The sequence below is a fragment of the Cupressus sempervirens genome, chromosome 3 (assembly GCF_028749045.1).
Source record: "Cupressus sempervirens isolate cs-2001-9-10 chromosome 3, ASM2874904v1, whole genome shotgun sequence".
Lineage (NCBI taxonomy): Eukaryota > Viridiplantae > Streptophyta > Pinopsida > Cupressales > Cupressaceae > Cupressus > Cupressus sempervirens.
Genome location: NC_143120.1, coordinates 646,913,160 through 646,930,066, shown reverse-complemented (window position 1 = coordinate 646,930,066; position 16,907 = coordinate 646,913,160). Strand labels below are relative to the sequence as shown.

At 34.2% G+C, this 16,907-nt stretch overlaps 1 protein-coding gene across 1 annotated transcript in view; it reads left to right on the top strand.

The window, feature by feature from the left end:
• The first annotated feature begins 3,264 nt into the window (after positions 1-3,264).
• The window catches only part of LOC149568360 (transcription initiation factor TFIID subunit 14b-like), a 91,046-nt gene continuing 77,403 nt past the window's right edge, over positions 3,265-16,907 (top strand). Inside the window, exon 1 of the mRNA XM_089821302.1 lies at positions 3,265-3,603. Coding sequence (XP_089677428.1) covers positions 3,526-3,603 — 78 coding nt within the window. The 5' untranslated portion in view covers positions 3,265-3,525. The remainder of the gene's footprint in view (positions 3,604-16,907) is intronic.

The window sequence follows — 16,907 nt, the reverse complement described above, 5'->3', positions numbered from 1 at the left end:
TATTTTATATAAATGTATATGTGTGTGTGTGTATATACATATAGATATATACACACACATATATATGTATATGTATATATATACATATATATGTATATGTATATATATTTTATATAAATGTATATATGTGTGTGTGTATACATACACACACACACAAATATATATGCATATGTATATATATGTATATGTATGTATATATATATTTTATATAAATGTATATGTGTGTGTGTGTGTGTATACATATATATATACACACACATATATATGCATATGTATATGTATGTATATGTATGTATATATATGTATGTATGTATGTATATGTATACACACACATACATACACACACATATATACATATATATACATCTATTTAGATGTATTTGTGTGTGTGTGCGTGGATTCAATGCTTCTTTTTGTCTTTCTTGTATCATGGATGCATTCTTTACTTTCTTGATATTGATGTGTATATCATTGCTTATGTCATTTAATTTTCCCATCTTTCTTTTCATCATGTGATGTTATGGGTGTACTTTAATTTCTTAGCATTATAACATGTATGCTTTATCTTTCTTATTTTGATAGCATCATATATTTGTCATATATCATGGGCTCAATTGACATGTTCCAAATGAGATGAAAACTTAGCACTTGGTTAGATGTTGTGATGATTTTGGTTACTAAAGTCACTTTCTTGTAGGTGGTGGGATCAAATTGATTTGATTAAGCCTTTGTTGGATTTGATTGAGTCATAATTTTTCTTGGATTCATTTCTTGCATTTGACTGCTAAGGTGATGGGTGATGTTTTATCCTCTAAAACCTCAAGATCTTGGAGTTACCTACCTCATGCAAAAATTTCAAAGACTAAATGCAATCCTAGGATGGATACAAACTACAACTCTAGTAACTTTGGTCTTGCACCTTTATTTTTATCATCATTGAGAAGTTTTGGGACATCAAGGTTAGTATAACTTTTGCTAGTTCCACTACAACCACAAGGGTATGAATATAACCTTTATTAGATGAGATGTGAGAAACAAACCTATGCGTTAAGGCATAGTGTTGATATACCCTCAATATAGTTCCTACTTGATATTGCAAGGTTACACTAGCATCGAGGCATTTACAATTGAGATAATCATGAGTACAGTCTTGTGTCAACGAACACATTAATAATGATAAAAAAGATAATTCAAACCTCACCTAAGTCTCTAAATAAAATGAGTTGAGGCATATACAATGTTCTAGTTGAGATGAAGGATCTTACCATGGATACCAAATTTATTGAACATGTTTGGATTATTGAAACCATGCACATAAGAATAAATCAAAGAAAATGTCATGGCCATGCCCTTAGTATTCTAGTTGTGAGACATCCTAGAGTCAATAATCAAAATCCAATAGTTTTTTCCATATATTCATCATGTTTTTGTTTGTTCGTGTATTAAGGAACACTAGCTTGTGTGAGCGGGAAGTGTCAAGAGACACTATTGATTGGTATTAGTTCATGTTTGTTAGGAGTCTATTTATCCAATAAGTGTTAAGAAACACTGATGTACTTAGTTTTTGGTAGTGTTGAGAAACATTGTCTTGATAGGTTGATTGTTTTAAGCACGATGATCATAAGGTTTTGAGAAACACTAATATGTTAGTAGACTAAAATGATTAGGAATTCCCCCCTAGTGAGACCTAAGTGCCTTGAGACGTATATAAAGAATAATTTCAGACCACGATGATGTTACATGTATCAACATAGTTGTAGTTGGAGCTACAAACTGATAGATAGAGTTCTTGATTTACAAGTGGTGCCTATTTACAATATTTTTATCTCTTGGCATTGATGTTATTTTGTGACCAAGGTGCCTATTTACCAGGTTTTCACCAAGGCACTTTTTCTTGATTTTAATTATTATTTTTTGCTCTTTACTCTTTCTTATTTTATTTTTAAAATTAATTTCTTATTATGTATAAGTCTAGTGGTTGTATTGAACATTGATAAGTTGATCTTATATCACAACAACAAACACACTTTCTATAAATACAATATAAACATTATGTAAATTATACAAAACCTTATCCCAACATATGGAACCTACCTCTTAGAGAGCCTTAAACACACAAGAAAGTTTTACAAGCCCCTCAAATCTCTTTCTCATTCTAAAATATGCCATGCATAAGGACACCATGTATTCTTCACACCTTCAACGTGCTATTTAACTTGTCTATGGCTTTGCAACGTAGTGCAAACAAGAACACCAAGTTATATTCTCTATGTCCAATTGAAGGTTGACCTCGTTAATTACCATAAAATGTATCACATTTTATTTTCTTATTCTTCAACATGTTAGTGCCACATAAAAGGTAACAAAAACCTATGTATAGCTTAAAAAGTACTCTCCTTCAAACCAAAGTTCCCTCTTTGTATTAAACAAGACTTTAGACAAATTAAGGTAACTTAAATAAACCTTTGAATAATTAATCTTTACATTCTAATACATCAAGGAATTATGACGAGGAGATTTGGTCTATTTAACATGTAAGTTAAATAAGTCATAATACTTTGTGGCCAGGCTTGAATTGACCATCACTCTTAAGGCACCTACATTAACTATTTGAACCAATAAGAGACAAATATATGAATAATAACATTTATAGTAGCTTATGAAATTAAAATTTAAGTACATAAATACTCTTAATTAATTAATTTAAAATATGAAAGCATATATTTCATCATGTTCAATAATCTTTGACATTTTATTTTGCTAGGACATTTATTATTATTTTAGTTCCAGGAAACTATAGTATTCAATGCATTTCAACTTTTTATTTTTTTAATCTAATTAGAACAATTTATTATTCAAATACTTTTTTAGTTATAAAGTTTGCATATTTATTGTATGAGAAATAATTCAACACAATATATTTATTAACACTTTGATTGGTTGATTTTGGGAGTGCAACTTTTTCATATGTTTGTTTCAATTACTTTTTGGAACTATAAAGTTTTAAAAGAAAATTGTAACTATAGACTTTTTGCTATAAATTTTTACATTTTATTTTTCAACATCTTTTTCTAAATATGTAGTTTTAATTTATGTTATTATTATTATAATCTAGAATAAATTATTTATATATCATATTCATAAATAAATCTATCCTCCATATTTTGTACCTACTATCACAAAATTTGTAATATTTATTTATTTTAATTGTTAAACAAAACTCAATATTACCGAGTAAGTATTTTCGAAATTTCATCGTTTTATAATTATAATTATATGTCGCACCCATGAAATGTCTTCCCCGATGTCTCTGGATGACCGCCTTGAATTTTATGTTCCAAGTTCGAAAATTTTGGATATGGCTCCACATCGTAGCGAACTGGATATTTAAACCATTTACGTGCAGGGAAGTGATGGCGATTTCCGTCAAAGATTTGTTACATCAACTAATGTTTTTTTCCTTTTTGAATTGAAGCTGGCAAAGATTTCCATTTTTTAGCGGCAGCATCGGCATACGCGGCTGCGATGGGAAAGAAGCACAACGGAGAGCAGAACCTCCAACGGAACAAGACAGCTAGGGTTTCTGATGATTATGATAAGAAGGCACAGACTCTTCTACTTCCTTATCTTTAATTTTTTGTTCCATTCTGTCTACTTCTTCTTGTCCCTTACTTTGTTTATATATTGCAATGCACAAAATCAGGCAGAATTCCCCTTCTTCTCAAAGGCCCTCCTCATCATTATCTCTAAATTCAGTTGTACACGATTTGAACCTAGTTTGCGTGGCTTCAGCTCGTTATCCCACTAGTCCAGAATGAATGGAAAGAAATCCTCTTATAGAAATTACTGTGCAAATATACTCTGCATTACATCATCTATGTGGTAATATGTAGCACTATTTTATAGAAAAACGAACGAGAAGAAATCCTCTTAGAATTAGGGACGGCTTTGGCTGTGACTTGAAATACAATCTTTACTAATTTGATACACTCACAGGCACTGGTGCTTTATGCCCACTTGTATTTGAACTTTCTGTTGAACATCAGGTGGATACGTTTTTCTGTTTGGTCCACCCATCAATAGCTTTGAAATTCCGCTTTAGTTTTGAAGGAAAATTTGTTTGGCAATTTCTTGAATTTAATCGAATCACATGCAAAAACTGAGGATTGGAACTTTTCTTCGTCAAACTGCCGAATGCAATACACCCGCACAAACAAAGGCTTTGTTAGGTACCGGATTTTGAACATGGATGTAATACATGTGGCATCCTGTTTCAATCATTAGACCATTGCCACGTAAACGATGTATTTCTTTTTAAATAGTTGGCATCCTTTTGATAATTGCTAGGCATTGCACACTATTTGTCCAAGCAGCTGAAGGATAGAAAGCAGAACTGAATGAGTGCCTCTTCATTGCAGTTGTACTAATAACCGTTGGCTTTTCATTCATACTTTTTGAAGATTATTGCTGTGTTTGCCGTACGTACAAATGGAATATCTAGTGCTAATTTGTAAATAGTACATCCCACTTGGGTGCATAATGGAGTGCAGCTCAAGGATACTAAAGTTTTTATTTGATAAGTAACCTCTTGTCTCTCCAAGGAAAATTGACATTTGCATTTGTTTTCTCTGCTTCTAATTTGCTCATGATTACTTAATATGATTATGATTATTCTGTGCTTTGCAACTTAACCAATAGACCAAAGACTTTTTGTCAGGATAATAAGCTTTTGATTAGACATGTAACTTTGTTGTTCTCTTACAAATGGTTTTTGCAATCGATTTGTTCATCTGGGATGCTTCCACTGTTAATTTATTTAAAATCAATTCTTTTTCCATTTTACTTCTCACAGTTGATATGAATGTCACCAAGTGTCAGAGTCTAAAAAATTGCAATGTCTTCAACTTATACCTTCCATGTTTTTCAATCTTTTCATTGGCTGTTGATTTTTATTGTATCTACAATCACCAGATCTTTAATGAAGTGCTCACATGTAAAGGACAGCCCTTCCTCTTCTCACATCATTTCTAAACAATACCAATACAGGAGCATCTCAGGGGCCCAGCCAGTAGCATCAATAAAAAATGTTTTCAAGTGCAATTTTGGATTTTTGTGGCCTAACCTTGTGCGTCCAGGTGCAAGAGGCAATCTCTGCTCTTCAAATATTTAAGTTCAAATGTTTTTCCTCTCATCTCGACATTCCACTTTTGCGGCAATCTTTTCAGGGTCCAGTTGTCGCTTGTTCACTTGCTCATGATACCACATGGAAATTGAAGGGTCACAATTTCTCATAATATTGTTTGAGATGGTGGGCCACATGCATGTTTTTCATTCATTTTGTATGTTGAATCTTCATTTACAAACCTTTGACCCTGATTGAGGTGCTGATGAGTTGAGTTAGTTTGAGGAAAGAATCTTGCATAGGGTGTGTTGATGTTGTTCACTAGGTAAATGTTAAACTTTCTGATGTATTGAGTTACTTTGAGGAGAGAATCTTTCATGGAGTGTGTTGATTTTGTTGACTGGGTAAAGGTTACACCTGAATTCTTGATTGGTACTTAATCCTTATTGAATGATATTGTACTCGGGGTGACTTACTATTGGGAGGAACTAAAGTTGACCCGTTGACTTGATTCTTTGACACCTTGGAAAAATCGCACTACATATTGAGAGAGAAGCATTTGGTAGTTACCTTGTTGACTGGTTAACCAAAATCTTATAGCAATGGACCATGTTTGGAGAAGTTATAAAAGGAGGTGACGAAGGCTGATTTAACTTCCCAAAGGTTTACTGACCATGTTTGGAGAAGTTATAAAAGGAGGTGACGAAGGCTGATTTAACTTCCCAAAGGTTTACTTATAGGTTGGAGGCATGTTAAGGCCTTGAGGAGTTTATTTGCAGGTTGGGAGCTTATGGCGGAAGTCCCTTGTGTTAATGTTTTTTTCCCAGAAATAAAGATTAACAACAACAAAGAAGAGAAAAGACAAAACACAAGAACTCAAAAAATATATCCTAGAAAACCCTTCCACTCGAAGGGAAAAACCCAGCCACACCAGCAAAATATCGCTTGATACTATAAAATGTTTTGAGTACAAGGCTGTCACTTGATTAATTACAATACACTAAGTAATCACATAGATAGATTGCATTTGACTCTTCATCTTACACACGATGGTCTCTTCAAATCCGAAATGTAAGACCGTTCAGATTTCCAAATATACAACACTCAATATTTTCATATGCACGCCTCTTTGCATGATGTATGACACATGTCGTTTTATATAATTTAACTGAAATATTCTCACAAATGTCCCTTTCAGTTGAAGGTGACCATAATGGTCATATCAAATATTTATTTCCATTTTATAAAAGCAGAGATAAAGATCTCTATCGCAACTACCATCTTCAACACTCCCTCTTAGCAAGAGAGAGATCTTTAGTGAGGCAGACACACGTAGTTGCAACCAAATATGTCAATGATATATTCTCATCACATAACATATGTTATCTCAGCATACCATAATTCACCATAGTTACTTCTTAGGCACATAAAATTAGAGTCATGGAGTCACACACATGACTTTCACCATACCTACTTGCAAAGGGTGGAAAAAGGGCTTTTACTTCAAATTTCTCCCAGAGAAGAATGCACTTCCACCATGCCTACTCGTAGAGGGTGGTCCACCATACCTACTTGCAGAGGGTGGAACGAGGGCTTTCACCTCAAACTTCTCTTATAGAAAATGCATTTCCACGATACCTACTTGCAGAGGGTGGTCCACCATACCTACTCGCAGAGGGTGGAACTTGGGATTTCACCTTAAACTACTCCTAGAGAAGAATGACTTAATAATTGAGATTTTCTATAAAAAAGCCTCCCTCTCAGCAGGAACAACTTTAATCACCACAATAAGATGACTGTCTATTGTATAAACTTGCAAAGGGTTGGACATCTCCCTCTGTCTTGTAACCTCCCTCTGAAGCTGAATAGTCTTTCTTTCTAAATATGATCTTTCTCTTTTAATAAAGTGCCACTAGTTTAGTATCAAGGCTGCAAACAACGTTGCATAATCTCTCACCATCTCATTGCATCCTGCAACCAAGAGAGATTCATAAGATCCATTTATCATATAGATCAATGCAAAAATATACTCTATTTCCAGCTATATACAAACATCATAGAACACTCATCTCTTTGAAGTCTGATCTTGACACACATACACAATATTTGAATAAGTGCAGACTAGCATTCATATGATAATCTTAGACCTTGTGTTATTAACAAAAATGTTACCATAAAGAAAAATGAAAATTGACATTTTCCAGAATAATCTGCCAGTCAAATCACAGACTTCTGCACTAGGACAAGTCAGCTTCTACATGATACAAAATATATGATTCTGAGAATCAAAATCAATGATCACAGGCAATATAACACCCAAAACAAAATATGGTCTCAGAGTTGAATATCCTTGATATGATATAAACTGAATAATGCTTGCTGAGCCTTTGCTATATCCTCAAAAGACAAAATCATTCAATGTTACTATGCAATTCATCCACCAACCAATGAAATCACAAAACGAACATAACCTGAAACAAATGCAATATCTCTGAATGCATAAGGCAGGGATGACTGCTTCATGGCAACAAGTTTTATCAGATGCTAAAATATAAGTAGAATTGAATGCAAGAAAAAATGTGCTTAGAATAAACAATTATAACCCTGAATTAAAAAAAGTGAATTAAAGGCATCTAAATTTTAAACCCTGTAAAATTAAGTGGAAAAAGATTAAAAACTTATCTGTCAATCTTTCTGATATTCATGCTGCCAGAAGTCAGTCAAATCAGTGAGGGGTCTGCATATAATTTGTTTCTCTGTTTGTTTCTTGGTCCATCCTGAATTATGCCTTTTACATGGCATACTCCACACTTAAGAATTACAGTTTGAGAGATATATTCAGAGCTTCTTTACAAACTATTAATAAATAAAGCAATTTCTATTATGCATGATACCTGTCCTATCAAATAATAACCAAAGAAATTTCTATTATGCCTGATACCTGTCCTATCAAATAATAACCAAAACTTAATGAATAAGTATAAACAACACAGAAATTTAATTTCTTGGAAAGACCAGAGCAATATTAAATTTCAAATATAATAAAAACTTATCTGTTAGATCCTCTTCTAGACAGTCATTCTTCTTTATATTGCTAAGGATTTCATCAGGATGAGATAGAAAAGTAGTTTTAAGATTATCCTGCCCGGCAGAAGGGCATGGCCACAACAACAGCGAATTTGACCAGAATGCAGACCTCATCAATGGAGAAGAGAGAGGATGGTCAGAGCTATCCTGGGTAGCAAATGAAGCCAGTGATTTTTTAAAATCCAGACAATGAAATGGATAGCCTACACACCCTGAAGACGGAGGCCACAAATTTAGCCAGTCTTTGGTTAAATTGATTACAAGAGCGTTACTTTCACTGAAACTGATTTGACCTCTCATGTTCTGTAAACTTGCCACCACCCTGTATACTCAACTCCAAGATCTATATTACTCTTCTCAGGTACAACCACCACATTCTTCAATATGTGACCATACAACATTCTCCACCCTAGACCAGTATGATTCACAGGACTGCAGTACATGAAAGGCACTATATTCCCTTAAAACTTCCTCCACCTAGTCGGATTTCCAATCTCAAAATTCACTGCACCTGCTTCCTCAACACCAACAAGCACTGATGAAAGCTTCGAAGGTACAAACTCCTTGTGATCTCCATGGAAGACTACAACACTTTGCCCACCCAGCTCAAATTACAACAACCTTGGCTGAAGGTAACCCACAGCTAGCAGATCTTGAAGCTAGGCAGCAGTGAATGTCACATCTTGTGAAGTTCAGAAGTCCTCCACAGTCATGGAAAATGCAAAATCTTCTCAAATAGGGTTGAATTGGTAGACCTCCACGATAAAATAAAATAAATCAAATGACCTACATTGACACGGAGGTCCTTCCCATCTGTGACAAAAAATGACTGAGTTGGATCAGAACTGTGAGCAGAAGAATGATAAATAACCCTGTTAGCTTAAATAACCATTAATCTTCCACAATATCCTCTGTGCCAGTATAGCAACAGGAAGCATGGGCTCCTAATATACAGAGCCAAGTATTAAAGTATTGAACAAAATTCACAGGGGCCATAATACCCTGAGGCAGGGAAACTGGGTGAAGCATGTGAACCAAACCTGATATCAAATGCCTCAATTCCAGACTTTCTAGATAGTAGAACACTGAATCTACATCGGGAAGCCCATTGGCAATTCCCTGCTGAATAAATTTATTTCCATTGTAAACCTCTCCATAGAATTCTTCAGTATTAACATCACCCAAACATACAGTAGCGGCATCAAAAAACGACTCTGGAAGAGGCGAGAAACTCCTGGAAAAAAGCTTTGACGGGCAGTCGAGATGATCAATCGGATGTCACTCCAGCCAACAACGGCTTTGCTAGATTGGAATGTCGAGTCTTAGGCAAATGTTCCAATCTCATCTCCTGAAGTGACTCTTGAAACACTCAATCTAGAACAATATACTCTCTTCCTGGTATATGAAGCATCCATTTGATATCCCATTCATGCAACATGTAAATAAAGACAAATTACTTGCAGGAGAATTGAATGAGTAGAAGCATTCAATAACGTTGCCACGGTTACACCATGGTTGACGTATACATCTGTTAGCTACTCATGTTTTATGAGATGGACATATAAAATCACACGCTTTATGAAGATGGAAAGAAAACAAGAATCGATGCCCATTGCTAAAAGACAACAGTTACAGAATTGTTTCATTGCCAGGAAGAGACATATGAAACCGACGAACCGATACTGATGGTGATCAATGAACACAAGATGCTGCCAGTTGCCAATGAATGGATAATGACAATGATGCCAAATGAATGCATCATGGATTCTTGCAGACATGAAAAACACAACATGATCAATGATTGTATTTTTTTCTTTTTTATTGGGTAGATCGAAAATACCTCAGGCGTTCCTTGAAAACCAATGCGACTGATTTAACTGTCGTTTCTTGGCCTCCCTGAATTTTCTCTCGCTGCACATATTCAAACTGCCTGTCATCGCTACCTCAAGCCTCTTCAAGAAATTGCCTAATACTGGACAGACTCGCATCAGATATCTTACTCTTTTCTTTTGATCAAAATTTCCTTGCCACCGACTCTTCTTTCACTTATCTTCGGGCTTGACATATTTTTCTCCACATTTCTCATCCCGATCGAACTCACTACTTGCGCTGAGAAAGACAGACATCCTGACTTTTACCTTCTCCGGTGTTTTCCATTTCATGGGAATCAACTTCCTTATGGTTTTTCCCAGTTTGGGTTTTGCTCGTAAATCTTGCTGTTGATTGTGTTGGTGTTTCTTTGGGTTTATGCTTATCTTTATAGTGGTGATTTTCTGTGCTATAACCAACAAATTTTAAGTAGTGGTTATTGATTGTTAAATAATAACTGACAAATCGATTTTTTTTGTAAGTCTGTGGGAATAATTTATTCGCCCTCAGTTTTTCAGCATGATCAACAATTGCTATCAGAGCCTGGTTCCTTAGTGTCAAGCTTAACCACTTGAGACAAATTTAGTATCACACATACTGAATATCCCTATATCTGATGGATCAGACTACAGTTCATGGAAATATTAGATAAAAGGTTATTTTGTATCGATTGTTAGCTACAAGACTTAGAAACATGCAGAGACTATGCTTTTGTTCCCTCAGAATGGCTTACAAGTTGCAGATGAGATTGAAGCATATGAGGAGAATGAGAAGGCAAGGTATGGAATTACTAGTTCTTTATCCAAAACATAACTTGCTAAAGTTAATTCTTTGAAGACTGCTTATGGGGTTTGGGGAAAATTGAAAGAAATCAATGAAGGAAATGATAAGGTGAAGCTTTTTAAGAAATTGATTGCAAAGGGACATCACCTTGATAGCATTTGAGCTGATAAAATTTGGCAATGACAACAACAGATCTGAAATGGCTTTTAGTTGCATCCCAATTTTTGACCTAACTTGAAATATAGCTGTTGAGGTTTGCATGAAGTCAGTTGGCAGTTTAATTTGTTATAATCTGGCGAAATGGTAAGATGGTTAGTCGTTATGATTTCAAGTGAAGATGACATGTTAGTTGATCGTTAACCACGAATTCATGGAATTAAGAAGATTGTTAACCGTTGTGCTTATTTAAAATGATAATATAATTTAACGGTGGAGAATTTCCCTACAGGAAACATGATGAAGGAGGTGGAAGCATTTTCAAAAAGAATTAGGCAGGGCCTCACCATCACTGGGCAGACAGGTAGAGGACCTAGCGATTTGAAACAAGACACATCTGTGGAACCACATGAGCTATAAAGTGAAACATTATAATAAAACAATGTAAAATAAACATAAGTTCTTTCCTTTAAGAATTATCAAATATTAATATCATTTAAATATTATTTTACATTCTCAAATATGATCATATGTAAATAATAATAAAATGACACCATTCTATTAAAAATATTAATCCATCGATGCCACCTTATCATTATGTACATATAAGCATAGTAGAGAAAATAAAACAATAATAAAATAATATTAATTTTAAAAACTTTTCATCTTCTTTCTTTCTCACTTTTCCCTCCTTTCTTTCCTTTCTTTTAAACCAATTTGAAAAGCTTTCGAATATAATCTTGTAACTGAAGGAAGCCGTAAAGTTTGGCTCATTCTATATTATGGATTCCTTGATCAATTAGTGGCATTCTTTCCTCCTTCAACCTTTCATATTATTTGAGCAATCGAACTCCCTGCTAGTTATCATTATTTGTACGTAGAGTTAACCTGATACATACTGTGCAATCAGACTGAAGATTCAATTTGCTGCCGGTCTCATATAGGTTGGCAAATACATTCCAAAACACAAGGCTTCTTGCAGATATTCGGCAGAGTCACGTAAGGCAACTTGTGGATTCCTTTTTATGCTTTTTTTCTTGTTAAGTTTGTTATCAAATCCCATCCTTAGGTTGACGTCTCTGATCAACGATTCCCTTATAATAACATATGATGATATGACATTGACTTAGCATAAAGCTTGTCGTATCCTTCACTTAAGTCTATCGATTTCCATAGAAACACTAAACACCGTTTAAAGCATAAAGATGTTGTAATTCCTTTTTTCAAGTCTGACATTTCCTTGTGGTAATATGTTACTGCTTATACAGTCTGCAGTATTCTTGTGACAGTTTGATATTGTTTTAAGCACAAAAGTCTGCCGGTTTTCTCATCCATTTATAATTGTATATGTGAGATGACTCAATAGAAATTTTCTGAATTCATTTGCATAAATGTTATCATTCCAAATGGAATCAATCTTGATATATATATATATATATATAAAATTGGGAGTAAGATATTAAAATCAGAACACCAAGGATTTCACAAGGCTAAGATGCCAGTATGTGGTGAAGAAGGTGTAAAGCATCTTTGTGATTTTTAATCTAAAAGCACCAAGGAATCACCGACTTGATGGCCTGAGAATGGTGAAGAGGTGGAATTAATCTGCAAGAGCGCGGAGGAGAATTCAGTTATGATTAAATTAATTAATTAAATATTTGATTTTGAAATCCTTAAAGAACATTATTATGTAATCACAGATTGTGAAATGCTGGATGCATGTATAATTGATAGAGCCATCACCTCTGAGAATTTTGAACACCTGGGACTCACCCGACTGTGTAGCCAAGAAGATGGGTGATGAGGTGAGAGAAAGGAATCCTCAAGAATATGAATCAGCACTAGTTATGACAGAACAACAACTATCATTTTTAATATGAATTAATTAATAACTCATGCATAAATTGTGATCTTCTGTTGCCAAGTTGCATGTTAAATTACCAGGAAGCCCAGTGGATGGCAAGATGTCCCCTGTCTGTTCCGGGTAGGGAGGGCCTTTTTCATTAGAGATCGTGAGGGGATAAGATTTGGTCTGAGGTTGGGCGGTTAAGCCCCTGACAATGTTTCATGTCTTTCCAAGATGTCAATTGTGAGTTAGACAGAGATAAGCTATGCAGTCAATTGTTTAACGGAAATAGGTAATATCACTTTTATTTATGAGGAGGTAAGATTAAATTGAGTTATTTCATTGTTACTGTTATTTTACGCCTAGATATAAGAGATAGATTCATGGATTTCTTTTCATTTATATGAATATCGAATATAAGCATATTTCTAACCTTGAGATATTGTCATAGTTAAGTAATCGGAAGGAAAGGAATCTAAAGCCCTAATTGATTAAGAGATGACTGGAACCCTAAATGATATAGTGGTATCAGAAGCCCTATTTGAATTTGTGGTATTGGAAGCCCTATTTGAATTTAGTGGTATTGGAAGCCCTATTTGAATCAGTGGTATTGGAAGCCCTAATTGAATCCATGGTAGCGGAAGTCCTAAATTGAATCAGTAGTTTTGGAAGCCCTAATTGAATCAGTGGTTTCGGAAGCCATAATTGGATCAATGGTATCAGAAGCCCTAATTGAATCCGTGGTATCAGAAGCCCTAAGTGATATAGCGGTAACAAAAGCCCTAAATGAATCGATGGTAAATGATGCTCTAATTGATACAGTGGTATGTGATGCCCTAGTCTAAAATATAGTGGTATTTAATTGTAATTATCATTTGATTTTGAGATAGCGGTTTTTAGATGTTAGTCATCATGTGAAATTGTTATAGTGTATTTGTGGACTTATCGAGTGGTTGCAGAAGCATTCCTAGTTTGATTTTAGTCTTAGTTTTTCGAGGTATGTGGTTTTCAACTTCTGTATTAATTTCAATTGATGATATTTCAAGTTTTTAGTAAAGAAATTTTGTCTAACTGATTTTAACGGTAAATCTTATTCACATGAACTTGAATGATATAACTGTCTTCCTATGAAATGAAGTAGTAACTGTATTCTTTGAGTATGTTGGATGTTAATTTAGACCCGAGAAATCTGGATGTTACATATGGTATTAGAGCGCTGGGTTCAACGCTGAAATCTTGGGTCCAACACTGTTTCTGAGAAACTGAAATTATAAATGTTGAAAAAGATTTATTTTGCATAACGGATATTGCAATCAAAACTGGAAAAACACATTGGAAAATCATTCAGAATAGCTAGGAAGGCTGAAATGATATAAAGTGGACAAATTTATAAACTATTAAAAAGATAAAAAGGATTGGCAATTTGAGTGGTGGAGATCGGGTTTGTCAACCCACATTTTGAAAACCTTGGCCAGGGTGGAATTAGGCATATTTGCCGGAACAATTGATCTTTGTTGATTGTTCAGACGCTTCAGTTATTTTGTCGAATAACTGTTGGGACTTCAATCCACCCGAATACTCAGATGGTAGGACCAAAATGATACATATGCCTTAACCCTGGAGGGAGGGCCATTCTTTGTTGAGAATGAGAAGATTAAAATGGGTCTCGATGCCGAGGCTTGCGCAATCCAAACACAATTTCTATAATCTGATAAAAACTTATCAAAATCCATCATGATAGCTAAATAATTCTTTATGCAATTAATGACAGAAATAAATTGATACCTATTTGAACTTGAACTGAATGAAAACAAAATTGTGAACCATGATCCTTTCTAATGTTGGTTGAACGACAAGATCATTATGTACTCCAATAAGGAGTAAACACACTTGCATAATTGGAACTATCAATGCTTGTTTACAGATGTAAACTTGGAAGAGATGGGCATGGAAGCCTAAATCACAAAAATGGAAAAGATGAATTTCCAAGTATTTACAGATGAATGATGAGAATCTTATGAATTGTTTCAGATGCTAATGATCTTGATTTGATGATCTTGCATAGTATATCATGTTTTTACCCTTTGACACATTGTTATACATGTATAATACACATGTGATGTTGATTTTACACATTGAGCTGTTGTATATTGTTTTGGAGATATCCTATCATGAAATGATTATGCTAATGAAATATTGGGCATGAAGGTCAAGGTTACAATGGAAAAATATGGATTCACTAACCTATTACAGGTAATCTGTAAGTTTGCAAGGATGATCTATCCATTAATGAGGGCCATATGCCAGATGCTATGTATGGGTGATTTAAATTATGATCAAGTTACGATCTAGAACTTGCTGCTTGAAGAATTTCAATTTTGAATACTCATCTTACTTTCAATTGTTAAACCTTGAAAATCCTCTTATATGAAGATATCACTATGGAATCGAACTAATGATATGGTAAGTGTCTACATGAGTATGACAAGAATGGAATAGAATCAACTCAATCGATGCTGAAATGACCACAAGTTCAGTAAAGTGAACTCAAGTGAGTACTTGTTTAATTTTATGTTACCATGCAAGTATCTTTTTGGAAACTTTGAAGTAAAAATGGATTTTGAGTTTAAATTATGATTATGATTTGAAAAAGAAATGATATCACGATGCTATATATATATATATATATCTATCTTGTACTTGGAATATTCTTTTAGTGCCTAATTTGCAGAGATTATTGAGGACGATGAAACACAAGGGGAATGGTACATTACATTCCAATTTTTAAAAAAATTATACTCCTTTATTATGTTCGTTACAATTTCAAGTTCATTGAGGACGATGAACCACAAGGGGAATGGTATGTTACATCCCAATTTTTGACCTAACTTGAAATATAGCCATTGAGGTTCGCATGAAGTCAGTTGGCAGTTTAATTTGTTATAATCTGGCGAAATGGTAAGATGGTTAGTCGTTATGATTTCAAGTGAAGATGACATGTTAGTTGATTGTTAATCACGAATTCATGGAATTAAGAAGATGGTTAACCATTGTGATTATTTAAAATGATAATATAATTTAACGGTGGAGAATGTCCCTGTAGGAAACATGTTGAAGGAGGTGGAAGCATTGTCAGAAAAGAATTAAGTAGGGCATCACCATCACTGGGCAGATAGGTAGAGGACCTAGTGATTTGAAACAGGACACATCTGTGGAACCGCATGAGCTATAAAGTGAAACATTATAATAAAACAATGTAAAATAAACATAAGTTCTTACCTTTAAAAATTATCAAATATTAATATCATTTAAATATTATTTTACATTCTCAAATATGACCATATGTAAATAATAATAAAATGACACTATTACATTAAAATTATTAATCCATTGATGCCACCTTATCATTACGTACATATAAGCATAGTTGAGAAAATAAAACAATAATAAGATAATATTAATTTTAAAAACTTTTCATCGTCTTTCTTTCTCACTTTTTCCTCCTTTCTTTTAAACCGATTTGAAAAGCTTTCGAATATAATCTTGTAACTGAAGGAAGCTGTAAGGTCTGTCTCATTCTATATTATGAATTCCTTGATCGATTAGCGACATTCTTTCCTCCTTCAACCTTTCATATTATTTGAGCAATTGAACTCCCTGCTGGTTGTCATTATTTGTATGCAAAGTTAACCCGATACATACTGTGCAATCAGACTGAACATTCAATTTGTCACCGGTCTCATGTAGGTTGGCGGATACGTTCCAAAACACAAGGCTCCTTGCAGATATTCGGCAGAGTCACGTAAGGCAACTTGTGGATTCCTTTTTATTCTTTTTTTCCTGTTAAGTTTGTTATCAAATCCCATCCTTAGGCTGACGTCTCTGATCATCGATTCCCTTATAATAACATATGATGATATGACATTGACTTAGCATAAAGCTTGTTGTATCCTTCACTTAAGTCTATCGGTTTTCATTGAAACACTAAACATCGTTTAAAGCATAAAGATGTTGTAATTCCCTTTTTCAAGTTTGACATTTCCT